The sequence below is a fragment of the Trichoderma asperellum genome, chromosome 6 (assembly GCF_020647865.1).
Source record: "Trichoderma asperellum chromosome 6, complete sequence".
NCBI lineage: Eukaryota > Fungi > Ascomycota > Sordariomycetes > Hypocreales > Hypocreaceae > Trichoderma > Trichoderma asperellum.
The window spans coordinates 706,660-734,567 of record NC_089420.1 but is presented as its reverse complement, the minus strand read 5'-3'; the positions used below and the strand labels follow the sequence as shown (position 1 = coordinate 734,567).

Sequence of the window (27,908 nt, the reverse complement as noted above, 5' to 3'; positions counted from 1 at the left end):
AAATCCATCATGGAAACTTAAAATCCACCACTGACCATTGCCCCCCTCATTTCCCCTTTCAAACGTTGCCGAGTGCCGGAGATAGTAATTAGTACAGCGGGCTGTGCTGGCGGAAAAGGATGCCTGACACGAAGTAGATAGTGATAAAGGCGGTTTATGTCGGCTATGCGGACTGTGTATACGAAGTGTTAGCTGGAGATGCTCATCACAGAGCAGATAAGGACAAGGATAAGGCAGGGATGGTCGGCATTGCTATGGATGAATGCATATGGCTGAAGGCAGAAATGATGAGATGGAGAATATAGCAGTATAGGTAGGGCCATAGAGGGGTTAGACAACGTGTAACTATTACATGTACTAAATTTATATGTCAACGTATTATTTATGCGCGATACAGCCCTAAATTGTGTTTTACCGAAATCATCAAGTAGTATTTCCTCAACCTCTACAAACTACTCCAGCTCATCCTGAGGCGTTGTCTATTCCCTCCTAAGCCATCTCTCGATTCATCAGGAACCGTGTCTATAACGCCGTCGGATAACAATGAATAATACTGTAAGACATAATTCAGATAGGTTTTGTTTCTTTTTTAAACCTTTTGAATGTGTTGCTTTATAATCCTTACGGATCTGTGTTCTATCTACATGAGCGGGGAAGCACCAAAAGTCCCTCTGATAAATAAACCCTGTATCTGCCTAATTCGTCTAATAGTGCTAGACGTTGATTCCAAGACTGCAAGCAGTTAGAGCAGTGACTAAAGATTACGATTTTTGGAAATCGGGCGCCGCCCGCACTAATACGGGCGAGATTCTGCACCGGACTGGCTGCATCGTAGCCGTCGATAGCGCCGTATATCGTTCATCGTTCCTCGCCCGTGGTAGCGACAAAATAAGCTCCCCGTTTGTACTGTTTTCCGCACCAACTAGCTCCAAGTGGGCATTTTAATTATATTTTTTGATTCTTGTTGCGCCGGTCCTCTTCAATCCTCCTCCGAGTTGGTGTTGTACTCCTCGGGATGCTGCCTCAAATATTCGAGGTACGCAGGATCGACGGGTAGGTCTTGTTCGCCACCTTCACGCTTGAAGTACCAAACATCTTGTGTGGGGAATCCAACGCTATCCACCCATGATTTGAGACCATCAAAGTTGCGACACTGGAAATCTCCGCTAAACTCGGGCTGCGGCTGTATCATATTCTCATACCAGTGCCAGAGGATAAGGTCGACATCTGAGTGGCAAGTCGCTATTTGGGTGAGGAAGTGCAAGCAGTGATAGAGGTGTTCCCAGTCATGGCGGGATCTCTCCTTGCCTTTAAGGTAATGAGGACCTTCCAACCCCATCCTTAGGTGGTTGATGCAATGCAGCTGGTGTGTGACAGAGAGCATCGCAGGAAACGAATTGGGATCTCCTGGCATATGAGTTACCTTGGCCGGGTCTTGGCCAAGTTTCCGCACCTCATCTGCAGTGATAGTTATTGTAGATAGTTTCGAAAGCTCATGCCAGGCCTGTTCGGTTGCATTGTTCGGCCGTTGGCGAAGGACGTCGTCGCTGAAGAGTTGGTTTTCCTGGAAGACCTGCTCCAAGGAAAAGGTATACCGATCAAAGACAGGAGCTAGATATCAGTAAGCAAAAGTGCACTGGCTTACACATGAAAAGAATTGTTCGTGTAAAGAGCACGCCATAACTTACAATATCCTGATGCCTTTTCTAACAAAGAATTTGTGTTTATGGTATCCAGAAGCGACTGTTGTTGTGACGAACGCTGGGTAGAATAGAGTACAAGAACTGCTCCGACAAGTATGAGTAGCAGGATGGAGTTGATGGCGATGAGCATAATGCTGCACCAAACAAGTCTGGATTGACGAGTCCGTTCAATCGACATCGGCATGAGCGTTTCAGTTGACGATGCATCGTCTTCATCCTGCTTAGCCAGGGCGGCATAAGCCGTGGAACGCACAAACGACGGCATGACAGTTTACTGCCAGATAAACTTGATCTTTGGAGATTGAAAGAGAGAATAAAGTGAAGGTCATTCGCATCTAGACAAAACTTGGGGGAAGGGGAAAATTATCGGCGAAGTGACCACCGAATAAAATAGTAGCCTATTCGTGAGGATCTTATGATGGAACTATTGGCCTCGTCTTCGAGCTTCAAAAGTCCCGTAAGACATAACCCTGTACCGAGCATGCTCCATTCACGCCACTTGAAGTGGAGGCACGTCCTACAGCCTTTGCTTATATACCAACGGCTCTCTACATATGGGGGGGTCTTATCATATGGTATAGCTGATCCCAGGACGACACACGGTGTACTTTCGATCCGAGGGAGCAACACTTACTATGTGCTGTCGCACCATTGCGTCTGTAGCCATATATCTTTTTCAAGTAATATGTCAGATGGCATTAGTGATGCATTCGCCGTTTTTGCCTGTATGAAGGCCCACCATGGTGGAGACAGAATGTTTGCCGCCGTGGGCGAACATGCGGTCTTGGATATCCATTCACGCGGGGAAGTTATCAAATTGGACCCGGCTACACAGTCGACACTCCACTATTGATCACGACTTGACAACGATAATGTAAATGTGACGATCGCGATCTCTTACCCTGTCGATGAGCCATTTGAGAGACCCTTCCGTGAGCTCGGGTTAGACTAAATATTGCTTAGCTATACCTGCTAAAACCATGCCAGGTGTCAGCAAAACCCACACTACAGCTCCATCAAACCACTACAAGAGATACTATACATATACGAAATACAGAGATCCAGCAAACCAGTTTCATCAACGCAGAAGTTCCTTTTGGCATCTTGTTCGCTCCGGGCTATCTAGCCATAACAGGCAGCTACATTGCTTTCAACAACTATGGTACGGTAAACTAATCATTTACTAAATGACTGGTTTCAAACTTGTTCTCTATGTTGACCATGTCAACCGAGAGGGGTTAACAATATCTAGCCAAGGGCGTTTATCCTCCAATCCTATTCAAGAAAACTCTTCTATGAGGTATAGCTGCTTGATAAGGCACGTTTGAGGCGACTAAGGTTTGCAAAGGAATGGTCTGCTACCGTGTATTTATGTCAGTGATATTTATATATAAAGCACGGTAGTATCTCTACTTCCTTTCTATGCACATTAACAACATCTTACCACCTTCTATTCTAGTCAACTATATATATCATTCATCATGAAGTTCACGGCTATTGCCGCCCCCATTGCCTTTGCAGCCTTTGCTGCTGCGGCACCTGTTGGCACCAGTAAGTTATATACATCGACCAAGTACATTTCACAGCGGCTTTCCTTTGCTCATCTCCGCATACATCAAAATTCCATGTTGGTAGGAGTATAATGTATTTTCTTACTTACAAATATATAGGTGAAGTTCAGGCTCGCTCAGAAGCTATCGTTCCTCCTGCTTACCACCCTCTGATCGACAAGCGAGAGGAGGCTATTATTCCTCCTCCCTACCACCCTCTCATCGACAAGCGAGAGGAGGCTATTATTCCTCCTCCTTACCACCCTCTGATCGACAAGCGAGAGGAGGCTATTATTCCTCCTCCTTACCATCCCCTTATTGACAAGCGAGAGGAGGCTATTATCCCCCCTCCATACCACCCTCTCATCGACAAGCGAGAGGAGGCTATTATTCCTCCTCCTTACCACCCTCTGATCGATAAGAGAGAGGAGGCTATTATCCCCCCTCCTTATCACCCTCTCATCGACAAGCGAGAGGAAGCTATTGTTCCTCCTGCCTACCACCCTCTCATTGACAAGAGGAACTAAAAATCGAGACTATATGAAGTACGAAGACTATTGCATAATTTAATGACCCAAACTATAGGATACCATATGTTATAGTAGGGAAAGGATAGTCACGGTCATATAGAAAGCCAAAATCTAAGATAAAATATTAAAAGGTTGATAGCAATGTCGGTTCAAATCGTGTTGTGCCCCGTATAACAATATTATGACCATATAGACGGAGGCTTGTGTTCCTTGAGGCAGCCGATTTCGCTATTGAATCCGTGTATCGAAGTTGAGACCGAAGATGATTCCTCATTTTAGGAAGTTTTACACTTGTTCTAAGAGCCAAAGATGATGCGCTGTGCGGTAGAATCGGCAGCTTATTATTACGCCGTCAAAATGTTTTAGGATCTTGTAATTTTGGGTTTGCTGAGAACTTTTGTTAGCGTGTTTTCTCATCGTACATTCTTTATACTTGGATCCCTTCAAATATATGACTTAGTCCATTTAGCTTTAGAGCTTGTATAGCGTTGCATGTTGAACAACCAGCATGCATAGGGGTGATCCTTGAGGATCTGGTACATATATCGGTCACATTTTGACTAAGCTGGTTGCTAGTCGAATAGGACTTTGTTGGCTCTCCATCGAAACCCTTCCTTCGCTTGTTGGATCGCCATCCTTGCTCAAGACGCTTTCGGCTATCTTCGATGTATGGCGGAAGCCCAAAAGATAATTCGCTGCCGCAATATGCCATAGCACTTTGTAAAAAAGCCGAGATTGGAGAAATGACGAGCATATAGGAATATACGGAACACACATATCAGCCGCGCTAAACTCTTTGCATTGGCGCTATTGCTTAGCTACAGCTTCGCAGGTGATTGAATCTCATATACAGCATTAAAAGCCAATAAGTGGAGCTCTTTGTGATCGTATAGCCCGCCATTTCCTATAGCTTATAATCTGAATAAGCCTTCTGGACTGACTGCGCTGTTAATAACACGGAAATCTAAGAGCAATCTTCTTGTCTCCAACCTCTCTCCTTTGCCGCCCGACTGCCCGTGTAATTTGTGACAGCTAGACAACAATTTCCTTTCCCACCTTCTTGCATATTCCACCTTTGCCCATAAGAGGTATGAAAGCGTAAGACCGTACCATGGGTCGATCTAGGGCATTGTGGCGTTATGAGATTTCTTGTAGCCATGGAATTCAAAAGCGAGGTTAGCGATGGGGGACCTGGAAGGGAATAGGAAATACTGCGTGGCCACAGTGACCGTGGCCAGGAAACTAAGTTTTTTAACTACGATGTTGTAAATCTAGAAAACTCAATAAGTTGATAAAAGTGTAGCATAAATCATTTAGTATATGGTTTTTATTAACTGTCACATCTGGACAGCTAAACAGCACGGAGAATTAACAATAGATTTCTAGGGCTCGCCTACTCTTAAAATGAACTGTATCCTTCTGATGCGTAATGACTATTTTTATTATAGTATCGGATTCTGGTCTACTCATTTACTATAATATTTACGCAATTCATCACTATTATGGTACAAAGCTATGCATTATCTTAGCTATCGGTAAATGTATTGCCGATATTAAGAAAGCAGAGCTTTCACCATCTAGACGGCCACTAATCAATCACGTCAAATCTCTACACTAACAAATTGCAAGATATTGAGAGATTTACAGGGAGAATTCAAGATACACGTATTGCAGTTTGAGAGTTATGACATATGAGGTGAGATAAGAGACAAAAAAATCAGCTGAATCTTAGTAAGAGCAGGCATCAACTATATTTTTGATGTACTGACAGAGCGATCATCAAACTTCATGATGTGCACAGTTTCTTATATTTATATAGTAATTTCCAACTATCAAGCCTTTTTATAAACGCTACCAGTATGGTCCAGAATGGATTGGAAAAGAAAAAGAGATGAATACGCCAATGACATCCACAAGCCCTATCAATTGACCAAGGAGATTGAATGGGAAGAAATAACTGGTACAAAGTCCATCTGTTTTTCAGTACGTGGCGCCTTTAAATCTACATTCGGTCTAAATTTCTCTCACCGGTGATAAATAGTAATAGCTAAAAATCATATGCATGAAGTTCCAGTGACGATAATCCGCAGTTTATCGTATCCACTTCCGTAACTTCTGCATCGAGGCTTAACTCGTGCACTTCGCCTGTCAAAGACTCCATATCCCTCACAGACAAAACATAACCAAAGTCAGAGGCATCGAGCGCCAGAAAATATTTCACCACACCATTATAATTGACCTTCCAACAAGAAAAGCAGGATGCAGAACCAGGGCTCTTAATTGTAGGAATGCCCATGAATGCAACAGCGTCCCTTTGAAGCTTCCAATCTAGGTTTGGCATAAACCCAATGTTCTTTCTCCAGCATCTAACTTCGCTCAAAGGGCGTAACGGGTCGTCATAAGCCTTTTTCGATGTGACTGTTATAGTGTGAGCAATAGCTTATATTGCAGTAAAGTAGCTGCTCACCAGTCACATATTTCGCTGACGCCGATAGTAGAAAAGTGGCGATGTGGAAGAAGCGAAGGAAAACCATTTTTGAAAGGGGTTGCCCCTTAAAGAGCCAGCCAGTTTGTACAAACCAGGCGGGAACGCGAATTGGTCAGTAAGTGATGGTTGAAGAGCTGCTGAGTAGGCTAAGGGTGAGAGAGCGGGTTAGCAGATGAGAAAGGGGGCAGCCAGAATAAGGGTTGTTGAAAATTCTGGATATTGTTATACAATCATTTTATTTAAACCCGGTTTTACTGTTTTTCCACTTCGTGTGTTGGCTCGGCGGTTCGCCTTTGTCTACGCAGAGGCCTCCATTACCGCATCAGTCTGCAGCTCGCCATCGCCGAGGGTGCAAGATAATGAACGCTGCAGTGTGTATGCAAGTTTCCTGTGCAATGGCCCCCAATACTACAGTATTCTGCAGTTTGCCATCGCCAATGGTGAAAAATAGTAGACAATGCTGCCTATATACAAGATTTGGCCTCTGCAGACGTCTGTGCATGCCCCTTGATATAGCAGTATACTGCAGCTAGCCTTCTCCAAAGGCGTAGGTTGGCTGCAATTCGAGGCAAGTGAACAAACAAATCCTCGTCATAGTGTTAAAGGATCCGACGGTTGAGTCTGAGTAGTAGCAGATTGTATGCGGTGTCAACTGTCTGATAGAAGGATGTAAAGGTAAAGAGGTAATTTAGTATAAACCCCCCCCTTCAATGTACACGTCTCCCTGCTAGATTCCAAAGACCAATTCTCATAATTCTTTCTCAACTTGAGGGTCCTTTGTAATACATCTCTATAGAAGCTTTAATCCGCATATTTATTTTCACGCAATGAAGGCCGCGATCTGCTTATCTATCCTTGTCGCCGCCTCAGATGCTGCCGCCTCAGCTGCTTTTCAGAGGTCAAATCGTGCCACCAATGAAATCAGTGCTGACAGTATCTGCGGAGAACTCGGCGTCATGAGATTCAACGCCAGCGAGCTTCCCGATTATGTCTCTCCCAACAACGTCCGTATGTGTGCCCAGCACCCGCACGGCCGCAACCGCACTCTCGACCTCTCAGAGGGCCGTCACTTCCGCCTGTCTACACAGTCCGGCTAGTAATGCAACAAATTCTAATGTCCGTCATCTAAACGAACGCAGCTGTTATTTTGAGGCGCCTTACGGCTGTAGCAGAGGCTGGTGTTGGAAGGCTTGTGATCAAGGATCAGGCAAATGGTGCTGGGCTGCAGCGAATAGCGGCTATGGCTCTTGGAAGAAATGTACAACTTATGCCGACTGTGGGACCGATAATTCTGCTTTTGGCTGTGGTCGCTTGTGTGGGGTGCAATGCGGATGCAGCTGTTAAAACATGATTAGAAGCGAGATTGTTACTGTCTTGGGATTTTGATTTAGGGCAATATATAAGGGTGAAATAAGAAATTGCTGTCGCGAGGTTTTAAGGAGAGTCTTCAATCTTTGTTGGATTGTCTTTAGACCGTTATTAGATAATTACTAAATGATTTACAACTTATAGCCGACATATTTTTTTTTTTTTTTTACTTCTCCATGGTTATTGTCCTCCGTAAATTACTACCATCATTCCGTTTCTTCTTTTTCTTGCGCGTCGTGATAGTAACTAATCAGAAGGCCTTGGTAATTTGAAAGCCAAGGTTAACCAAGATAACCATGATCTAGGCAGGTGACAATAATCTAGTCACCCGATGAGTGGAGATGGTTAGATGCCATCCAACCACAGTAATACTGACCTAAGTGTGGGGCGTAATGTCAATAGACACCAAATGAAAAGTATGTGCACTCAGGTAATACAGTAAATATGTTGGTTATGATGAGAAGAACTTACGTCTGTGCTACCGTAATTCTTACCGTTCGAGGCATAGCACAAAGAAAGCTTGTTGGCTCGGGCAATCACCATTTTAAAATGGTAGCACGGACACTTGACTAACACGTCACGCATACCTTGCAACCCGGATTCGTCCGTCAATGTATTAACTGTATGCGGTTGCCCGAATACATAGTAAGATTAAGTAGTTATCGTATTATAGAGCTCTCGTCTTTTTTAAAATATCTGCTTTATTTATCAAGCCTGCTGGAAATCCTTCTCATGACACGTGAAGGGGCTATATAGCTGATCTTTTCTCATAGACCAGCAAAACTGTCATTTTTTAGCTGCTCATTTACGAAACTCCTTGCAACACGTTACTTACAGCCATGACCTACTCCGTTTGCAATCTACTCTTCATAGTTGAAGCTGTAATTCGTTTTCTTTAATAAATATACTAATGTTACCACCAAGTTTGCTGCTTGCCATTTCTACGAAAAAAAAAAAAAAAAAAAAAAAATAGTCCGCTACTTATATCTTCTTACTCTCTGAAAGAGCTTTGCATCTATATTTAAAGCTTGGCCATTCTTCCTCAGATTATTGAAGTGCTCTTGGACAGTCCAGGAATATTTGTGGCTACGGAATTACCAACACCAATCTACCTAAATGCGCAAGCGTGCCGCGAGTCTCCGCGATCAAATGGCACAGCCTTTATAATTGGTCTGATATACACTCTATTTGGATCAACTTTTAAGCAAAAATGTTCAACAATAAAAATGGAGATTTTTGGATAACTTCTAATTTTTATTCGTCATACTGCAAAAATACCCAACGGTGTATAATTACCATCCATATCCATAAACTCTAGAATTCACCTTTTTGTATGTCTCCTAAAACTTCAAAAACTCTCTCAATCATAGTGAAGTTTATTTATAGTGGATAGGAGCATTTTTAGTATGTGAACTGTGGAGCATATAACTTCAAAAATATTACTAGAAAGTGATACACGCATCTCTTTTTTACTTTCACAATATCTTCTCCTAGACGTTTTATTGATTGAATAAACATTTACTGTACGACAAGGTCCCAAGATACAAGATACAAAGCACATGATAGATAATGTAGATAATATCTCTCATGACATCTATTAAGCATGGCCTGAGCCTGAGCTGTTGAATCGTCCATCAATAACCTAGCCACACAACGTAAGAAACGGTGCTCCTTGTACTCCATCTCTACATAATGAAAAGATGGATTGTCAAGTGTTAGAGATGAACTGATCTATAAGTTTGGAGTACGTTCCAACTTTTCCATCCTGATACATCTTCATTGCAGTCGCCAATTGTTGCCTTCTCAAATTCCACAGCGCTTCAGAGAGATGATGGATATTTTCTCGATTGCTATTCTCCTCTTGCCTCACAGCTTCCACATACCCTTTCTGATCCTCAAATCGTTCTATTAGGTCAGCACTCTTGGGAGAACCGTCTCCATTGTAGTTCCATGGAGCATCGATAGCGGGCGGGACGATCGACAGGGTCAAAGGGAAGTCTCCAAATATCTCCCATGGTCCGGCGAAGGCCATTTCCCAGTCAATCACACCTAGAATATGGTATTTATCATCAACAATGATATTGTTGAGACCAAAATCTCCATGACAAAGAGGAAATGGCCCATGGTCGCGGGCAGACAATGTATCAGCTAGTTTGCCAATGGATTTAGCAAAGGATGAGACTGAAGGAATAATGTCAGCAGCGTATGGGCCGCATGCTTCCCGTAATTGCTCATCCGACATTCCAAATTTGGTCTTATCTGCCCATGCTTTGAAGAACTCTGTCGCTGTGTCAAAAGGGCCACCCAGCCCCGGAATTGGGCCTTGCTGGTACGTGCCATCCGCATTCACAGCGACAATTGTTCCAATCTTGGGTAGCAGTATCGTGGATAGTTGGACCTAAGAGAGAGGATTCAGTCAGTTTACCACCTGCATCCAGACCATAAACCATCTTCTTACATGGATCTTTGCTAAACCACGGAGAAAGGCTTTCTTGTACATTGGCGGCACACTCATGCCCAAGTCCATTCCCACATTGCCCTGCAAGCAATCCATTAACATGAATGGAGCTTTCACCTTGCAATCACTTCGCTCTTCAATTGCATGGATTTTGGGGATGGGTATATGCGTTCTCTGCCGTACGAGGCAAGTTGTGGTAAATTTGCGAATTTCCGTTGTCTCTAAAACGTCTTCGCGGGAATCACCTTCTGCTAGAGAAGGCAGTCGTAGTCGTGCCACCCATTGGTTTCCATCTGAAAATTGTACTATTCGAACCATGTGATTGTAACCAAGGCCGATATCAGGAAGCAGTTTGCAACTTACTCCATTCCGTTTCTTAGCAGCGTATTCTAATAGCGCGTTCCAATTCACAGATGCTAGAAACAAGTCGGCCCGTGAACGAAGGGGACCGTGTTCAAGAGAAGAAAAATAAGTCCACTAATACCCAGAAAAACCTTTACTATTTTCTAGACTGCTGTTAGTGTGCGATGAAGGCCAAATTTGAAGTAAAACTTACTAGAAACACCACCAGAGCCTCTATTTTCATGGTCGTTGTTCGCCATGGCGCAAAATCATACAAGGCACAGCGATGTCAAAGTTAGAAGGGAGATCAGAGAACTCAAGGGCATAAAGGCTTTCTTTATATGCTGGCTCAGCGTGGCAAATCGATATTTCGGTATGTGGTCAAATGTAGTTGGAATTTGCCACGCCTTTCTGATGCCTGAGCCTCAGAAGGCCAAGTCATTATATCTACTTTCTTATATAGATTTACAGTTGTGTGACCCGAGATACGCGAATCACCTGAGTGGTCTGTGCAACTACCCGAGGCGGATAACCTGTGCAGTTGTTGGCTGAAAAAGAAAAGCAAGTATGGGATTAAATTTAATATAAGAGGTTACAGATGACAAGCTCACTGTTAGATCCGCAATTTTGGAGGGCAATTTAGTTTAATTATCGACGTCACGTTACGCCATCTTCTTTGCTGCAGTACTACGAATCAAGATCTAATCTCCTCGAGATTAAGCCTAATGCTACCGTACTTTGAGGACATCAAAAGTAATGCCCACTGGCTGAGATCTCATATAGCTGGCTATAAAAGCTTCCGTTACCGTTTGGCTTCTCTTGCAAATATCCCACTTCACATCCAAAACTCTTCATGCCATGCCACACAGTGAGAAAATATGCAAGCGGGCGAAATCCATACGTTTTGTTTATATTCTTGCTGACATGTTTTTAACGACCAACGTGCTGGTTGACTATACGTTGGGAGCACGCTGACTTGAGTTCCAGAGTAATATACCATATTAGGGAAATGGCAGGGAAGTTAGCTACTTCACATGGCTCTCTAATCAACCTAATGTTGCAAAAGTTGAGAAATGCCTCACTCCTACGATGTGCCCTAGCAAACATGCTTTATTATCGACCGTGATTCAATGCTGTGTTAGCGCATACGACTATGAGGTTGTAGAATACTATACTTTGGCATCCCATGTACCGCGTGACCCCAATTTACAGGGAATGATATACCTAGTCGGATGCTGCATCTTGCCGAGACATGTCGAATACGTGACTCAGAATATATAAGTATACCTTACTAATAGACACAATTGGATAGAATTTTGAACGGATATCATCTCGCTGTTTCTCAAATTTGAGAATCGAAGAGCAGAGTGGGGATAAAGTACCTCCACCAAGAAAAGTGTCTCTCGTTAAACTGTGAGCTTTTCGGGCACCTTATTGTGAGATTGTGATGCCCGACATAATTATAGCCTATGTGTGAGAAAGATCGATCGTTTGGGGATTCGGAACTAAAGACTTAGGTCTATTTCTCATGCAATATGTTTTAGTGGACATGTATTAATATTGGTCATCAAGAAATATTGTCTTTGTGTATATGAATATGAGGTAGCAGGATGTAAACTTGGCATGACATATAACATGATGTACTAATGTGCAGGCAATACGATCTGGTCGGATTTTGCACTTTGACAAGATATATCTCATATGAAACTCAGAAAAAATGAAAACAAGCTACTTATTGGCACTACGCATACAGGTTGTTGTCGCTTGCATTAAGATCGCAGTAAAGGGCAAAGAGAGGTAGCCAGCGATGGACATCGGATATTGCACTCTATTTCATAGTTTGATCAATTGCTGACCCAGTTTCAGAGACATTATCACGAATTTTACAGCAACACCTCGAGTTAAATAAAACATTCAACGATCTTAGTAATCTCAGAGCTGCATATCAAATAGTATTTCATTGCCTAAATATAACGTTAGTGAACGAATGGACCAGGCATCGATATTACAATCATGTGAATAAGTTAATGCTTTAAACGTCCTCATAACCATTTACTAGTGGCAGGCGTGTTATAATACAGAGTAGTAGCATTCCATCTCTCTACTAACTATAATGCTGCAATGGATATTTAAGATGGGCTCAGCCGGGATCGTGACGCCTATGATTAAAGTAATTACTCGTTCTATTACTGGGTTACTGTTCCTGCTGCCCTTAGCGAGTCCATCACGCGCGAGACTAGCTAGCTAGCTCACTTGGAGCATGTTTGGCGCTGTTGATCTAGATGAAACGAAAAGATTCTATAGTCGCATGATATTTTAATTAGCTATGCATTAGCTCCTGATGCAAGAATTTGACTAAATTGATATTGATATACGCGCTGCTTTCGTTTGCATGAGTCATGATTAGGTAGACGTCGGGTGACTCAATCTAGATTCAGATTTCTCCAAGTTTCCACGATTCTCCAAGTTTCCACAAACGGCCATAGATTGTAAGTCTCCCCACCTGTAGAATTGGTGCTTGTTTCTAGCCGTGTTAAGCTTCTAGGATTCTTCAGGCCCGAACCCGATTGGCCAGTCTGCATTTCTATATGCATGTACGACGTTGGTCGCAGGATTGTTTATCGACTTCCGTCCTTTTACCGTTTACGAGCTTGGTGGATGATACATGGATGAAAGCTAAGCGTCCAAGGTATCATTAAGAAGGGGATTTATATAATAATAGCACATAGTTCCTGTAGAGATTGATGCCAGCTTTCCCGTATTGTTTTCCCACCTCTCGGCACCATATAGCCTACTCTCTTTTGTATCTGTATCCCCTTTCATATTCATTCACTCATTTTAGGTTAATTCATCCGCCATAAAATGGCTTCGCGCATTCTTTCCAGAGCCATCTCCTCATCATATTCGCCTCTACTACGACCAACAAGGCGGCCATTACATCTTCCGCTTTACTCGTGCCCTAGTCTTTCGCCCAAGTGTGTCGCTTCTTCACGTCTGTTCCCTGCGTTTCGCCATGTCCGACTACAAAGTACTACATCAAAGCCACAGCAAACGCAAAAGCTCCAATGGTATTGGAAACTACTCATTACTTTGGGCATCACTGCTGGAGCGACGACTGGCGGCGTTATCGTTGCAGATAAATACTATATGGGAGGCATCCTTACGCGTAGCTTGCGAGCATATGCGACATTAGCTCAAGTCGGCTTCGATTATAAAATGCACACAGGCAAGAATCCCAAAGGAGCCCGTGTGCCCATCGATGAGCAGCACGATCGAAATGCCAAGAGAGTTTGCGACATGATCAAAACCAACGGCGGCATGTTTTTAAAGATTGGCCAAGCCATCGCCGTACAAAGCTCCGCTCTACCAGAAGCGTACCAGCGTGAATTCAAGGATATGTTTGACGATACTGCTCAGGATCCCTGGAAAGACGTACAAGCAGTTATTAGAGAAGAGTTTGGAGCCAGCGCGATTGAAGTATTCGGCGATGGTATTGAAAGAGAGCCCAGAGCCTCCGCATCCATAGCACAAGTCCACTACGCGAAGCTGCCAGACGGACGAGAAGTTGCTGTCAAAGTGCAGAAAAGAAAATTGGCACAACAAGCATCCTGGGATTTGTGGACATTCAAGTATGTAACTTCACGTTTTCGTTTTCTCGGTATGCAATATCTTACACAGTGCACTAACTGGATATCTCAACAGAACTCTTCTCGATATAGTCGGCAAAATGACAGATGTACCCATTCAAGGTCTCGGCGACTATATAATGAATAGCGTCATGCAGGAGACCGATTTCCAAAACGAAGCTGCAAACACGATACGTACTGCGGAACTTGTCAAGTCTGACCCCAACCTGAGCACACGTGTATATATCCCCAAAGTCTACGCTGAGCTTACATCCAAACGCGTATTGACATCTGAGTGGATCCACGGAGCCAATTTATGGGATAAAGATATCATTACTGGCAAATACGAGGCGTCTGATGAAGCAAATTCAGCGATGGGTCTTAGGGAGGCAGATGTCATGACCACAGTCATTGATCTCTTCTCATCTCAAATGTTCAAATGGGGTTTCGTACATTGCGACCCTCATCCTGGCAATATATTCGTACGACGCCTTCCGACAGGCCAGCCACAAATCGTACTGATAGATCATGGCCTCTATGTATCCCTCACAGATAACTTGCGGCGACAGTATGCTCGATTTTGGAAATGTCTCCTAATGGGTGACCAAAAGGGACTGGACGAAGTATCGGCTGCTTGGGGAATGAAGACGTCTGATGCCTGGGCGGATGCATTCATGTCTCGCGAGAAAAAGCCTGATCCGGTTGGCGAGACACCCGCAGAGCGCGACGAGCGATTGCTGAGCGAAGCCTCTGGCTTCTTCGGTGAGGCTGGGCTATATCCCCGCGAGCTCTTGTTCTTGGAACGGAATTTGGCTCTTGTTCAAGGCAGTAACCGTTTTTACGACTCTCCCGTCAATCGACTCGGTATGATTGGTCGTTCAGCAATGCAGAACCTGCGCGACGACAGCCAAGTGACGTTTCGGCAGGCTCTAAGCTCACAATGGTCCATGCTTGTGCTTGATGCCGTCTTCTACATTAGCCGTTGGAGGCAGTATATGGGATGGGGCAAAGGCTTTGAGGCGGAGCTCAAAGAAGCTGAGGAGAGAATGGCTCAAGAGATGAAAGATTCTATATCTGGGCTTTGGGAGGTTGACGAGAAGGTACAGTGACGGAGACAGGGAAGCTCTCCGTTGTATAAATAACGATTTTCCTTTGTTAAGCATCTAGCATTTAGCAATCGGCGTACATGTACACTATCCATAGACAATCTCTGTTCCGTACAGATGTATTATTATTACTCCCCAATAAAATATTCTTCTTCTTCTGTAATTTCAGCTCCCCCCAGACGATCGGGACACTCTCTCTGCGTTATACAGAAATACGTAAGCTGTCTCAAATTTGATACCCTCTGTAAGCGATCCAGACACTAATTAATGACGAGGGCCAAATGGTGCCTGTTTCGAAAACGTAAGCCGGCGTCGATCCAGCAAGTTTCGAGGATGAGGCTTGGACAAAAATTGGTATCGTTTAATTGTAATCCTTCACGAATCATTCATGGAAGAGAAGAGAAGGAGATGATAGAGAATAAAATTGACCGCTTCATCATACGAGTGGGAAAGCTTGAATTATCTCGGTATAGAAAGCATGTGGGTCGATGATGTGAGCAGAAAGAGGCGCTTCTCCGCATAGAACGCCAACGTGCTTTCAAGATTCACTTTAGTCATCCGGTTATATCGCTTCAGAGAGCACTTTGAAGTGTTAATTAATTGCATAAAAGACTATCATCAAAGCAAAGGAGCATCCATAGACGATCAACTAAGCAATATTGGTGTAGGAGGAATCATGCGCGTACACACTTTGAAGCGCCTCTCAATTACGTCTCCAGTCAAATTCCGAAGCAAAAAGCCATTACAATAAATTTAAAGGCATTGCTCCAACTTCGAATCATTTCTATCCAAATAGTCCATTTTTAAATCCCAATCTTCACATCACTCAAGATGGCTGCATCAAAACTCCCAACTAAGGCTCTCGGCCGTAACGGCCCTCTTGTCTCTACCTTGGGCTTTGGAGCTATGGGTCTAAGTGCGTCCTATGGATTTGGCGGTTCTGACGAAGATCGTTTCAAAGTTCTAGATCGTGCCTACGAGCTTGGAAGCACCTTTTGGGATACTGCAGATGTCTACGGTGACAACGAGGAGTTGATTGGTAAATGGTTCAAGCGTACGGGCAAACGGGATGACATCTTCCTCGCTACCAAGTGCGGCGGTGTATTCAATGCCTCTGGAAATTTCACTATACGTTCAGATCCGGAGTATGTGCGAGAGGCTTGCGACAAGTCGCTCCAGCTCTTGGGAGTATCCCACATCGATCTGTTCTATCTCCATCGCCTCGATAAAGAGACTCCCGTTGAGTTGACAATTGGTGCACTAGCAAAATTAAAAGAGTAAGCCTACATATGCGGACAGTGCTTACCAGTGCGTTAGACTGACAGATGAAATGCACCACAGAGAAGGCAAAATCCGACATCTCGGGCTCTGCGAAGTATCCGCAGAAACACTTCGACGTGCCCATGCCGTCCATCCAATCACTGCCATTCAAGTTGAATATAGTCCCTTTTCGGTAGACATTGAAAGCCCTCAAGTCGGTCTTCTTCGCACAGCAAGAGAGCTCGGCATTGCTGTTGTGGCCTACAGCCCGCTGGGGCGAGGCATGCTCACAGGGGAGATCAAATCGCCTGACGACTTTGCCGATGACGATTTCCGAAAGTATCTTCCGCGCTTCTCGAAGGAAAATTTCCCGAAGAACCTGGCATTGGTGGAAAAGCTTAGCATCATTGCCGCGAGCAAGGGTATCACATCGGGACAGCTGACTTTGGCGTGGCTGCTCGCGCAAGGAGATGACATCTTTCCTATCCCTGGGTGAGCAGTTTCTCCATCTCCTTTTCAATCAATAATTCTATGCATGGACTAGATAGGCTAACAATAGGCAGTACCAAGAAGATCAAATACTTGGACGAGAACCTAGGAGCTGCCAACGTCACGCTCACCAAAGATGAAGAGGCAGAGATTCGCAAAGCAATCGATGAGACAGAGGTCATTGGAGGTCGATACTCGGACGAGTGAGTCTTATACTACGTCTTTTTTGTGTTCATCTTGTGCTAACGATTTTCATAGGATGTCTGGTCATTTATTTGCTGACACCCCTGCTCTTTGAGCATGGCCTGCAAATGGAAACTAAAGAGGATGCTGTAGCGTAGTGTTTATACTATTCGTCTGCTCTATGCAGAGAAGCCAATATATAATTCGGCTATATCTCCCAGATGCTACTTCAAATACGTGAAATAATTACTGAATTGAGGCCCAGCCAATTACACGACGATTACCAACTTGAATTGAATTGCTGTGATCCCTGTTGCTCTCGGCAGATATCAAATAGATCCGAATCTTATTTCCATTCAGAGTAATATGCCACAAATTAAAATCCGGCATTGGTCTCTCTGCATTGCTGCCCTTGCGGCCCACAGCGCCCTGCCAATCTAGAGATGGGCATATTTGGGTAGTGGATCACGGTCATTCACGGAGATAGATGAACGACCCAAACTCCGCTGACAGATGTATGCGGAGTTTTACACAAAGTCATGGCGGGTGTAACTAGTCTGTCAATCTTCTGGTTATAACTCTCCCCTATGAATTGAGTTTCAAATTTCTTATCGCTTTAATTCTTATTTGTTTTACATTCTCAAAAGTGTCTAATTTCATCATCTCTTTTAAACCACTTTCCTTTGGCCTGTGTTCCTTCGACAGTGTGTGCTTTTGATTCATCACCGACTTTTCGTCTTTAGCCTAGCTGGCGCCATCTCAATTAGAATAGGATTAACTTTCTATTAACAGCTCTTTCCCCTTTGCTTATTTGATCGAAAAGTGGATCCTCTATAGACCGGATGCTCACCTCATCACTCTTTCAGAACGGCCTGCTCACCACATCAACTTCTACAGAGCGCCGTTTGATCTGCTGTTCACTTGGATTCGCACAAAGAAATAGCTGCCATCATCAAATCTCCACGCAGGTTTCTTCTTGGCATGTTATACATTGATTACGACATCTGCATATCTTCGGTCATGGAGGATGTTGATGCCATAACGAAAAATGCCGAGCGGCCAGCTGAAGAGCAGCAGCGTGATCGGAATGACAGCGAGCCGGGTCTGGAACAGCACAAAGCATCAAAATCACAAAGAACGATACCGCAAAAATTAAAGACATCCGAAAAGAGGCGCATTCAGAATCGTGCAGCACAAAAGACTTATCGTTAGTATACGACTTGTTTTGGTCGCGTTATGTAAACAGAAACAATGCCGCTAATAAGTTGAAACTTGCAGGAGAAAAACAGAAAAGAAGACTGCAGGCTCTAGAGCTGTATGCTAAATCCCAAACGGCTACTTCTCAAGATGAAGTAACCTTCTCCACTCCATCGTCCACTCTTGGCCAAGATGTAGCTGGCATGCTTGGCATGGATTCGCCAATCATGGGGATACCAGATTTATTACAACACCACAACCTTCCAACCCCTGAAATTGGCATAAATGATCTTGTAAGCTGCGACCCAAGCCTCAATGCAGCTCCTTCAAATGGTCCAGCAAGTGGATCTATCCCAATATACGACGAATACGTACCGAGCAGTAATTTGCAGGTGGATAATGCTCTAAACTCTAGCAAATCATTTCAAGACGACTTGTTTTCAGAATCAAGAAATAGACTCTCATCTCATCCGGGACCGGAGGTTATCGCTCCAGAGAACAGCCTTGGTTCATGCCATTTGCAGCAGAATCATGTGCGAACACGCAGTGACAGCGCGCCAAACGGTGAAACTCATAATGAAAGCGACGCGGATAGTTTACTTGCGCAGTTTCTCCTGCAAGATGATGTTACCTTAAGTAGAGGTCTGCTTAGAGATATTCGAAAACACAAGATAACTTTGAGAGATGTCCTAAGGCTGGGCCTTCGGTCGCTGGAGGGCAAGTCATGCGGCACACAAGGGGGTATGAGAGTGACTGAAAACTCATTACAACAGCGTGCATATCGTAAGTCTATAGCTGTTGGTTTGTATACTCTATCCCATGTTATCGAGCTAATGGACAACTAGTACAGCTCCCTGACCTCCACAGTAATACAATTCGCGTCACGCAAATGTCGTTTGTGGCAGCTGTTTTACACAACGCTTCCATGCTTGGCATAACGGCATCCGAGATACTTTCGCAAGATACTGAGTCTTGTTTTTATACCGGCAGAAGCACTTCAGATGCAGCAGAACATGTCGCCCAACAGCCCGCGCTTGATAACATTAAAGAACATTTGAAACCAACTCAAAATCAACTCACACATCGCCACCACCCGTATATAGACACTCTCCCATTTCGAGTTTTTCGCGAACGTTTAATAGCACTGATTCACGCTCAGCCCCCCATAATCGATATGCCAGAGCTCTGCCACGATTTGCAGAGTGATGGGGTTATATGTTGGGGATCCAGCGCTGGAGCCGGGACTGGACATTCGGGAGCTCCGTGGGACATTCGAAGCTGGGAAGTACGGCCATGGTTTCTGAGAAAGTGGTGGATGCTGACGGAAGGGGCTGATGGAGAGATGTATCAGCAGGCAAGATGGTGGTGCGAGATGAGAGGCGAGGATATGCCAGCTGTGTGGTGATGGACTGATACATGCTTTTGGATTCTCCAATATACTCGCGTTCATATGAGTTGAACGAGTTCACAACTGTTGCCGAGTTGAGAAGTGGGGCTTTCTAGAGCTTGGTTGGCAATAATACGGTGCCATTGACAAGCATAGCTTCAGTTACACATTGGAAGATGGCTATGAGGACTACTAGCGATTGATTATTGTATGTTTGCGCAGTGTATAAAGAATAGATGGCTTTTCCATGTGGCCAGAAGTGGGTATAGAAATGCCCAGTTGTGTATGAATCGACCGAGGATATTCTCTACGAGTCACTACGTCATAACCAGCCGCCGTCTAATTCACGTAACCAGCAAGACGAGCATCACGCACCGATGCTGAGAGGATACTGGAGGAATATCAACCACAGAGAATATCTGAGAGTCTTTCATCCAGCTAAATGCATTCAACTCTGACTCTACCATCGAGCTGCACATTATTCACGGCGGATTGGCGCAGCTTCCAAGCTCAATTGCATCACCCAACCTGCCCCTCCATGCCCCACCATGGAGCTGCGTAGCTGCCGGATAAACCCGCCGATCTTCGGATCGCGATAGTCAAAGTCGCAAGAAAAAAAAAAGTCTCGTCTTCTTCTTCTCGTCTTCGAAGCCAGCCAAACAAAGACGAGAAACACCCAATTGACTGCGCCCGCCATGTCAATTCGCACTCTCAGAATCGGTACATGCTCCTTTGCTGCCCCTCATCCAGAAACACCATCATTTTCTCTCCTCCTCCTCCACTCCTAGCAGCACACAATCCAACTAACCTCATTCATTCGCAGGCCTCATCCCCGGTGACGGCATCGGCAAGGAAGTCATCCCCGCCGGCCGCCGCATCCTCGAGGCCCTCCCCGCCTCGCTCAAGCTCAAGTTCGACTTTGTCGACCTCAAGGCCGGCTTCGAGGCCTTTGAGCAGACCGGCTCGGCGCTGCCCGAGGCCACCGTCGATGTGCTGCGCAACGAGTGCCAGGGCGCCCTCTTCGGCGCCGTCAGCTCGCCCACCCACGCCGTCAAGGGCTACTCGTCGCCCATTGTCGCCCTGCGCAAGCGCCTCGACCTCTACGCCAACGTGCGCCCCGTCAAGACCGTCATGACCGCCAAGAAGCCCATCGACATGGTCATTGTGCGCGAGAACACCGAGGACCTGTACGTCAAGCAGGAGACGACGCGCGACACCCCCGACGGCAAGGTCGCCGAGGCCATCAAGCGCATCTCCGAGAAGGCCTCGTTCCGCATTGCCGCCATGGCCGGCGACATTGCGCTGCGCCGCCAGAAGATCCGCGAGTCCACCCCCAGCATCCACAGCAAGCCCCTCGTCACAATCACCCACAAGTCCAACGTCCTGTCGCAGACCGACGGCCTGTTCCGCACCGCCTCCAAGCAGGCCCTGTCCGACCCCAAGTACGCCTCCGTCGCCATTGAAGAGCAAATCGTCGACTCCATGGTCTACAAGCTGTTCCGCCAACCCGAAGACTACGACGTCATCGTTGCCCCCAACCTGTACGGCGATATCCTCTCCGACGGCGCTGCCGCCCTTGTTGGCAGTCTCGGCCTCGTTCCCAGCGCCAACGTCGGCGAGGGCTTTGCCATTGGTGAGCCTTGCCACGGCAGCGCTCCTGACATCCAGGGCAAGAACATTGCCAACCCCATCGCCACTCTGCGAAGCGCTGCCCTGATGCTTGAGTTCCTTGAGGAGCCCGAGGCTGCTGCCAGGATTTACGCTGCTGTTGATGCCAACTTGGAGGAGGGCAAGCTGCTGAGCCCTGACTTGGGTGGAAAGGCCACCACTGATGAGGTTGTTGAGGATATCCTGAGACGCCTATAAACGGTGTCGCTTACTAGAAACAACAATCAATAAAGTAAAAATTGGCGTGCAAATGCAGAATGCTATTATTACGTCTCTTAAAAGTTTTGAGTAGCATTAATGGTAAAATCACCGGGGTGTATACCTGGACTGAGAAGAAATAAAGCAATCTTGAATAAAAGAAATAAAGTAAAGCCATATTGATAGAAGAGATTCTCTTAGTGGCCGACCAAGCAAATTTGGCTATCCAGCCTGTAAATAGTCACCCCAATAGTTTCCAATGAGACGGTAGAAAAGAAAATTACCATATTATCCCAAGTCTCCAAATACCTATATCCAGGCCGGGTACCAAATAGCGAGGTAAATAAATACCACCAAATAACGCCAAATATGTCGCCTCATCGATCCCATATCCCGACATATCGTAAATACTATGCCGGCAGTTATCCCAATTCCCAGAAGAAGAAGAAAAAAGTGAAATGAATCGAAAAGCACCGATACCTCTCATGGTTAAGCACGTCTCAAACATTCTTCTGTTTCGCATTCTTCGCTGCGACTTTCTGGGCCTTAGCAGCCATATTCTTCTCTTTTTCATCCTTTCTGCGCAAAAAAGCTCTTTGAAGCTCAACCTCGCTCACAGGGCGAGGCGTATGGCCGTCATCCTGTAGAGTACGGTCCACATCTTTAGCCTTCATCTTTTGGAGTGTATAGATGTGGCGATCGATGGGCTCCTTGGTTTTGATGTTGACAAGATGAGTTACTTTCTCTTGGCCGATTCTGACAACTCGTCCGAAAGCCTGCTGCTCGGCCGTCTTGTTCCACCATGGATCGATGATTATCACTCGGTTAGCAACGGTGAGGTTCAGCGATTGACCTCCGCTCTTGAGCGTAGAAACCTACACAGAAAGTAATTCTGGTCAGAAATATTGCTCCAAATTGCAGCGGAATGCGTTGGATAGTACTGAACTAAGCTCACCATCACTTTTATATCGTCTCGAGTTTTAATTGTATCCAAGGCTCTGGCCTTCTGCGGGGGTGTGAGACCTCCGTAATAGTACACAAATCCGATATCCAGAGTCTGAAGCATAAGCCCCAGCATCTTTGCTGTACCTCTAAACTGGGTGAAAACTATGATGGGGGGGAGAAGGACGAATCAGTACTCATAATGCGGCGACAACTTCGAAATACCTAAACTTACTGAGAATTTTGTCATTAGGTGCTTCATCCATCCATGTAAGAACAACTGCTATGGCTGCTGTAAGTTTTGTGCTTGGAAGTATCGGCATACTGCCACCGAATGTACTAGCTATGAAGAAGCCATTTCGACTATCGTCATAATGTACAGGCACATTCCAGCTGTCTTTTGCAGGCTCCCGATAGCCGCTACTTTTATCTTCGGCCTGTTCCATTATTTTTTGTATAGTCATTATATCTGGTCCAAATGCGAGCTTCTCTGTACAGCTTTGGTGAGGACAATTCTAAATATCTCATTAGTTACCATTAATTATGAAGACAAGAAAAATTAAAACACCCACAACTGTTCCTTTGTTTCCACGGGCCTCATGCTTGAGGGCCGCTAGCATGCATCTTGAGCAGAAAACATGGCCACACTCATTCTATTGTTAGCTTGAAGTCCGCGTACTTTGCCTTTTCGATCCAGCTTACCATATCTGAGAACACCGGCTCTACTGGCGGCTTCGCTGTATTACAGAGGAGGCAGGTAACATCCCTCACACTGCACTCCTCTCCCAAGATATCCAAGAGCGGTCCCATGTCGAAACACTTACCAAAGAACGTTTCTTCTCTCTCTTGTAGTGTCTTTAGTCCGTTTTGATATTTTGAGATTTCATCATCTGCTTTCATGCCGAGCTGCATCTGCTCTAAAATGGTCTCCTTGTTGCCGATGTCAACCAAGCTGCGTCGTAATTCGGCCAACTGTTCTACAGAGAAATTCTGGCGGAGAAGTAGCTCAATGCAAAACACATGAGACGTTGATTGACGCTGTCTCACTTGACTAGCACGCCCCAATAAGTACTCTTGCTGACGTCGTGAGCGCACTTTAGTCGCAGCTTTGCTGCGGTGGTTTTTGTTGCTCTGTTGCTCTTCAGCGTCATCGATACCTTCCACGTCGTCTATATCCTTTAAATCTCTCAGTCCGAGTGTACCCATTTCCCAGCGCAATTTCATTTTTTATAATGATCGCTCACGGCTCTAAGAAAATAGTATGAGCACCCGAAATTGTTTATACAGCCAAAAAGGAAAGGTGAGCGATAAAAGACTAGATTTTCAACTCACTTGACAACACAACCTTCTTCTGCTGAGATGGGAACCCAAAGGTCAGTTTCGTTCCGTTCTGGGAGGCTAATGATTTGCCTTCCTAAAAAAGAATCATCTATTATCCTATACGGTCATTAGCTATCGCGCATAAGTGATGCCTTGACAGAATAGAAGGCTCACCGCCGATACATGATGAGGCTGGTCAATGCCTCAAATTCGGCGTTTGGTTCACCCTGCGGCAGTCAGTTCTATTCTCTTTAACTATCATGTAGCTCTCCATCTTACACCAAGAAAGAACGTTTTGCGAAACTCCCGGCGAGTTGCTGTCCAATCACATTGTGTGAACTTCATGTAGGGATACATTTCTGCATTTATTAGAAACGGGGCCTCTTCAATGGGATTCGGATTGCTGCGCATACCTTCAGAGCTGTTGGATAGAGGTGTACCAGTTAAGGCCCATCGGTACTTCCCCAAAAGTGCACAACAGGCTTTAGATGCTGATGGTGAGAAGAAGGAAAAACCGAATTAGTAACCCTAATCTAATCACGACGAATAGAAACATACTGCGACTTTCATAGTTTTTGATGGCATGAGCTTCATCTAGAATTATTCTGTACCAGTTGATGCGAAATAGCGGGCCCATGATCTTGTCTAGCTCACGGTGAAAAGAGATGTTGTCATTGCCATACTTGGCGGCAAGTTCTTGAAGAACAAAGTTTTCCGGATACTGCATTATTAGCTCTTTATATGTAGCAATCCTGTTAAACATTAGACATTATGACCATGACATCTGATATAAACGACACTCACACAATAAGACTTCGTGTGCACAGCTGTTGCAAATCTTCTCGTTGCCGGTCGTAGATGAAAACCATATAGTTGAATGGATCGCTGCAGTGTCTCTGTACACTCAATCAGTTTAAATTGTCATCTGCGCGCTTGCTTCAATATACTTACACGTGCCTCCGCTTCCCATTGTAGAGCGATGGCTTTGTTCGGTACGACTACAAGAGTTGCTTTGCAAAATTTGGCGATATGCTCATTATCTGCTTGGTTCCCAATTATACAAGCGAGGCTCATGATTGTCTTCCCCATTCCCATGGCATCGGCTAAAATTCCGCCGAACGGCTCCGCCCGAGCCAACTCTCTCTTAACCATCCAGGCCGCGGCAGTGATTTGATGGTTATGCATTGGTGTCTGCATACCTTTCAACTTCCAGCCGCCATCTTGAGCTTCAACCTTTTTATAGCCAAAGATACTTTTAGCCTCAACGAGATCTTGTTTTTGCGTTGTCTTGCGTCTAGTATCACAGTTTTGGGGTATACTGGCTATGATTTGAGCCATTTGCTCTGCATGAGTCCTGGCCGTGATAGACTCTGCAGGAAGAAGCGAGTCATCTTTGGAGGATGAAGAGCAGCCGTTTGATACGAGGAAGCTATTACCATTTGCCGTCTTCAGAGCTTTTGAAGGCCCCATAGCGCTTCCAACGAGCTTGCGCTTGCGTGAGCGTTTCGCACCTGACTTTTTTCCTTCGTCTTCTTGCTTCATTCTTCGGGCAATTTCTTCATCTTCTTTCTCTTGGAGGCGAGCAACATATTCTCGTGCTGTTAATGCGATTTTTCGTCGGGGCTTTTTGTTTGTTTTCTCTGCGGGTGAGTTGTGGTTTGGCTGTGGAGCTTCGTGTTCGCAATCATTATCAGATGAGGCACTCCCGTCATCTTCGTAATCAGAGTCTTTATCTTCTTCGGCAACATCTATACCGTACCCTTCAAACGCTTCGGGTTGCAATGATTGAAGATTAGCCAATGCTTGGTCAGCGATATTATCTACTGACGGGAGAGTGTCTTCTTCAATGTTTGTCTCAGGTTCAAGTGCATGTAGCATTTTACACTTCCCCACCTCGATGGTGAGGTCACCTTCCATAGCATAGCTATTCTCCACGGGGCGATTATCGTTTATGGCATGGCTGTCATCTATATTGTGATTGCCCGCCTCGTCTATATCATCTTCCGCGACTTGGCCATCTTCCATGGCATTCTGACTGTCTTCCACGAATAGAGATGTCTCCTTTCTGAGCACCTCCTGGATGTGAAGTAATGATGTTGGAGCGTCATGGTCTTCACTGATAGGATTGGGGTCGTTTCGCGGTTCCGGTCTGCCAGCGTTGCTATCGTTTGAATCAAAATTCTCTGAGCTGCCATTATTAGTAGGCTTGGGCGATTGGCAAGGAGAGAGAAGTTGTTGAGGTAGCGGCTGAGGAGGCGCTGGGGGCAAATCCATATTTGAAGCCATCTTAAGCGATACCTACGTCAAGGTTAGCCTAGCTCTTTTATCAAGCTGTGGAGAGTGAATATACTGAAGAAGATACAGTAAATCAGGTCGAGTTTGCGGCTCAAGAGAGAAATTGAGTCACTGCTAGAGGTAAAGGAAAGTGGTTGGAGTGTTGTGAAGCTGCATATGTTCAATTGCAGATGTTTCTGAATCTGATGAAAAAAAGTAAGATAGAAATTAATGGAAAGGTGATAAAAATTTGGATGGGGAAGAAGGAAGAAAAGTTCAAGTGTTTCGATAAAGATGTTTAAATAGGCACATTCAATGAAGGGCGGTGAGTTATTGCCAATGCAGGTGCACCTGAAAGTGAGGCGAGCAGGTGTTCTCTGAATGGCATGTACCTTTCAAAATACTTTTCTCAGCTGTTAATGTCTAAGCCAGCGGAACCAGCAGTGCTCAGAATTTTCAGGGTACTTGCTTAAAATGCGAGGCTCGTACAAAATTATCGAAAGCGATAAAAGACCTCCATAAGAAGGGTAATTTTAGAAGCACATACGATGCGATAGGAGCAGCTGGAAGCTATGATCTGGATCCAGTCCCAACGTTGTATGTCATTTCTGCTGTTTATTTTGCTACCTCATTATACCTAGCAGGCGGCAAGAAAAGAAATCTGGAAAAATATGGTGCAGATACACAACTTTGTTGCTACTCACACTGTTATAATACTGTAAATTATTCCAATGGATAAATGCAGCTTTACTACTACAATTTTACTACCTAGTTATATATCCATGATTGCTGCCGCTACTGCTACTTCTACAACTTTTACTGCTCCTAATGCTTCAAATAATGGAAAACTTTTATATTTTTATGTTCATATTTCTTTTTTTGTATGCTTTCATTTTGCAGACCCCATTCTTTTAACCCCCCCTCCTTGCCTTCCTAAGTCTATATCGATACCACAGCGCATGATAAACTGCCATCGCGAGATACACAAATGGCAAGATGATAATTAGCTGTAGAAGAAATATGAACGGCCACTAGCAAATAGTGGCCCTATTCAATTCAATGCTGTACACTTGCTTTGAAGCTTGAATCGGTGATATATCGCCAATTTATAGTAATACCTTGTTTCGGCGGGCGTCTGGAGCCTTGGTACAACGTTCGAATCCTCTCAGATGGCTATTCATACCTCTTCATATGTTGCTTCTGACAATTGTAATAGGAATGGAAGCAGCTTAGTAACATGCTTCTACAAAAATACCTGTAAAGTAACCTGTTCGACATCTTATCTCGCTACGTCGCTCAGCATTATATGGGCGCATACAGCATCAACATCTTTCGCACATGAACTGCAAGTACATATGATATGCAGTCGTATGATGCAGCCTACTCCGGCTGCAGGCGTCATGGCTCAGGTCAAATACCGTGCCAGCGTTTCATCAATTTCATTCAGTGCCATGCTGTTCGATTTACGCCCACCGCGTTATCCCATCTTTAGACTGCTACCTCGGGAATTCTGAGCTTCATTCCCTCGGGGAGTTTTAATATACCTCTCTTGCAGAATTCCGCGGTTATATAAACAATAAAACTGCGGATTTGTGGGCTTTCGCACCGCCAATCTCGTTAAATTCGTTAATATCGTCAGCAGGTCTACCATCAAATCAGCCACATGAGTTTACACCGATTCTCCAACCGAACACTCTACTTGGCTTCGTAGATTTCTCGGTGTTTGCGCCGCAAACACTCATTCCCCAGACTTTTAAGTATTGCAGACGGCATTTGGACTTGGCTATCCGTAGAACTATCTGTAGCTCTAATAAGATAT

At 44.9% G+C, this 27,908-nt stretch overlaps 12 protein-coding genes across 12 annotated transcripts; 6 read left to right on the top strand and 6 right to left on the bottom strand.

The window, feature by feature from the left end:
* Positions 1–979: 979 nt before the first annotated feature.
* TrAFT101_009704 (uncharacterized protein) lies at positions 980–1,968 on the bottom strand (the record flags this gene model as incomplete). Its single annotated transcript, XM_024909780.2, has 2 exons — positions 980–1,611; positions 1,689–1,968. The coding sequence occupies 2 exons, from the start codon at positions 1,966–1,968 to the stop codon at positions 980–982; spliced, it is 912 nt and encodes a 303-aa protein (XP_024761366.2).
* A 1,216-nt stretch (positions 1,969–3,184) lies between these two features.
* TrAFT101_009703 (uncharacterized protein) lies at positions 3,185–3,780 on the top strand (the record flags this gene model as incomplete). The annotated part of the gene is made up of 2 exons (XM_024906520.2): positions 3,185–3,254; positions 3,374–3,780. The coding sequence occupies 2 exons, from the start codon at positions 3,185–3,187 to the stop codon at positions 3,778–3,780; spliced, it is 477 nt and encodes a 158-aa protein (XP_024761367.2).
* Positions 3,781–5,830: 2,050 nt separating this feature from the next.
* Positions 5,831–6,317, bottom strand: TrAFT101_009702 (uncharacterized protein; the record flags this gene model as incomplete). The annotated part of the gene is made up of 2 exons (XM_024900047.2): positions 5,831–6,201; positions 6,251–6,317. The coding sequence occupies 2 exons, from the start codon at positions 6,315–6,317 to the stop codon at positions 5,831–5,833; spliced, it is 438 nt and encodes a 145-aa protein (XP_024761368.2).
* Positions 6,318–7,098: 781 nt separating this feature from the next.
* On the top strand, positions 7,099–7,368 carry TrAFT101_009701 (uncharacterized protein; the record flags this gene model as incomplete). The annotated part of the gene is made up of 1 exon (XM_066128736.1): positions 7,099–7,368. One exon carries the CDS (start codon positions 7,099–7,101, stop codon positions 7,366–7,368), a length of 270 nt encoding a protein of 89 aa, XP_065984856.1.
* Positions 7,369–9,347: 1,979 nt separating this feature from the next.
* Positions 9,348–10,415, bottom strand: TrAFT101_009700 (uncharacterized protein; the record flags this gene model as incomplete). The annotated part of the gene is made up of 2 exons (XM_024909781.2): positions 9,348–10,037; positions 10,098–10,415. The coding sequence occupies 2 exons, from the start codon at positions 10,413–10,415 to the stop codon at positions 9,348–9,350; spliced, it is 1,008 nt and encodes a 335-aa protein (XP_024761370.2).
* Positions 10,416–13,191: 2,776 nt separating this feature from the next.
* On the top strand, positions 13,192–15,308 carry TrAFT101_009699 (uncharacterized protein). The gene is made up of 2 exons (XM_024908084.2): positions 13,192–14,068; positions 14,142–15,308. The coding sequence occupies exons 1-2, from the start codon at positions 13,302–13,304 to the stop codon at positions 15,172–15,174; spliced, it is 1,800 nt and encodes a 599-aa protein (XP_024761371.2). The 5' UTR covers positions 13,192–13,301; the 3' UTR covers positions 15,175–15,308.
* A 694-nt stretch (positions 15,309–16,002) lies between these two features.
* On the top strand, positions 16,003–17,218 carry TrAFT101_009698 (uncharacterized protein; the record flags this gene model as incomplete). Its single annotated transcript, XM_024903868.1, has 4 exons — positions 16,003–16,448; positions 16,513–16,923; positions 16,995–17,123; positions 17,179–17,218. 4 exons carry the CDS (start codon positions 16,003–16,005, stop codon positions 17,216–17,218), a joined length of 1,026 nt encoding a protein of 341 aa, XP_024761372.1.
* Positions 17,219–18,123: 905 nt separating this feature from the next.
* Positions 18,124–19,909, top strand: TrAFT101_009697 (uncharacterized protein; the record flags this gene model as incomplete). Its single annotated transcript, XM_024902503.2, has 3 exons — positions 18,124–18,310; positions 18,382–19,083; positions 19,146–19,909. 3 exons carry the CDS (start codon positions 18,124–18,126, stop codon positions 19,703–19,705), a joined length of 1,449 nt encoding a protein of 482 aa, XP_024761373.1. The 3' UTR covers positions 19,706–19,909.
* A 401-nt stretch (positions 19,910–20,310) lies between these two features.
* On the top strand, positions 20,311–21,918 carry LYS12 (homoisocitrate dehydrogenase). The gene is made up of 2 exons (XM_024910968.2): positions 20,311–20,407; positions 20,511–21,918. Exons 1-2 carry the CDS (start codon positions 20,383–20,385, stop codon positions 21,551–21,553), a joined length of 1,068 nt encoding a protein of 355 aa, XP_024761374.2. The 5' UTR covers positions 20,311–20,382; the 3' UTR covers positions 21,554–21,918.
* A 135-nt stretch (positions 21,919–22,053) lies between these two features.
* On the bottom strand, positions 22,054–22,631 carry TrAFT101_009695 (uncharacterized protein; the record flags this gene model as incomplete). The annotated part of the gene is made up of 2 exons (XM_066128735.1): positions 22,054–22,428; positions 22,509–22,631. The coding sequence occupies 2 exons, from the start codon at positions 22,629–22,631 to the stop codon at positions 22,054–22,056; spliced, it is 498 nt and encodes a 165-aa protein (XP_065984855.1).
* Positions 22,632–23,143: 512 nt separating this feature from the next.
* TrAFT101_009694 (uncharacterized protein) lies at positions 23,144–23,719 on the bottom strand (the record flags this gene model as incomplete). The annotated part of the gene is made up of 1 exon (XM_066128734.1): positions 23,144–23,719. The coding sequence occupies one exon, from the start codon at positions 23,717–23,719 to the stop codon at positions 23,144–23,146; it is 576 nt and encodes a 191-aa protein (XP_065984854.1).
* A 104-nt stretch (positions 23,720–23,823) lies between these two features.
* TrAFT101_009693 (uncharacterized protein) lies at positions 23,824–26,101 on the bottom strand (the record flags this gene model as incomplete). Its single annotated transcript, XM_066128733.1, has 6 exons — positions 23,824–23,932; positions 23,990–24,042; positions 24,095–24,306; positions 24,374–24,567; positions 24,620–24,711; positions 24,767–26,101. The coding sequence occupies 6 exons, from the start codon at positions 26,099–26,101 to the stop codon at positions 23,824–23,826; spliced, it is 1,995 nt and encodes a 664-aa protein (XP_065984853.1).
* Positions 26,102–27,908: the final 1,807 nt, after the last annotated feature.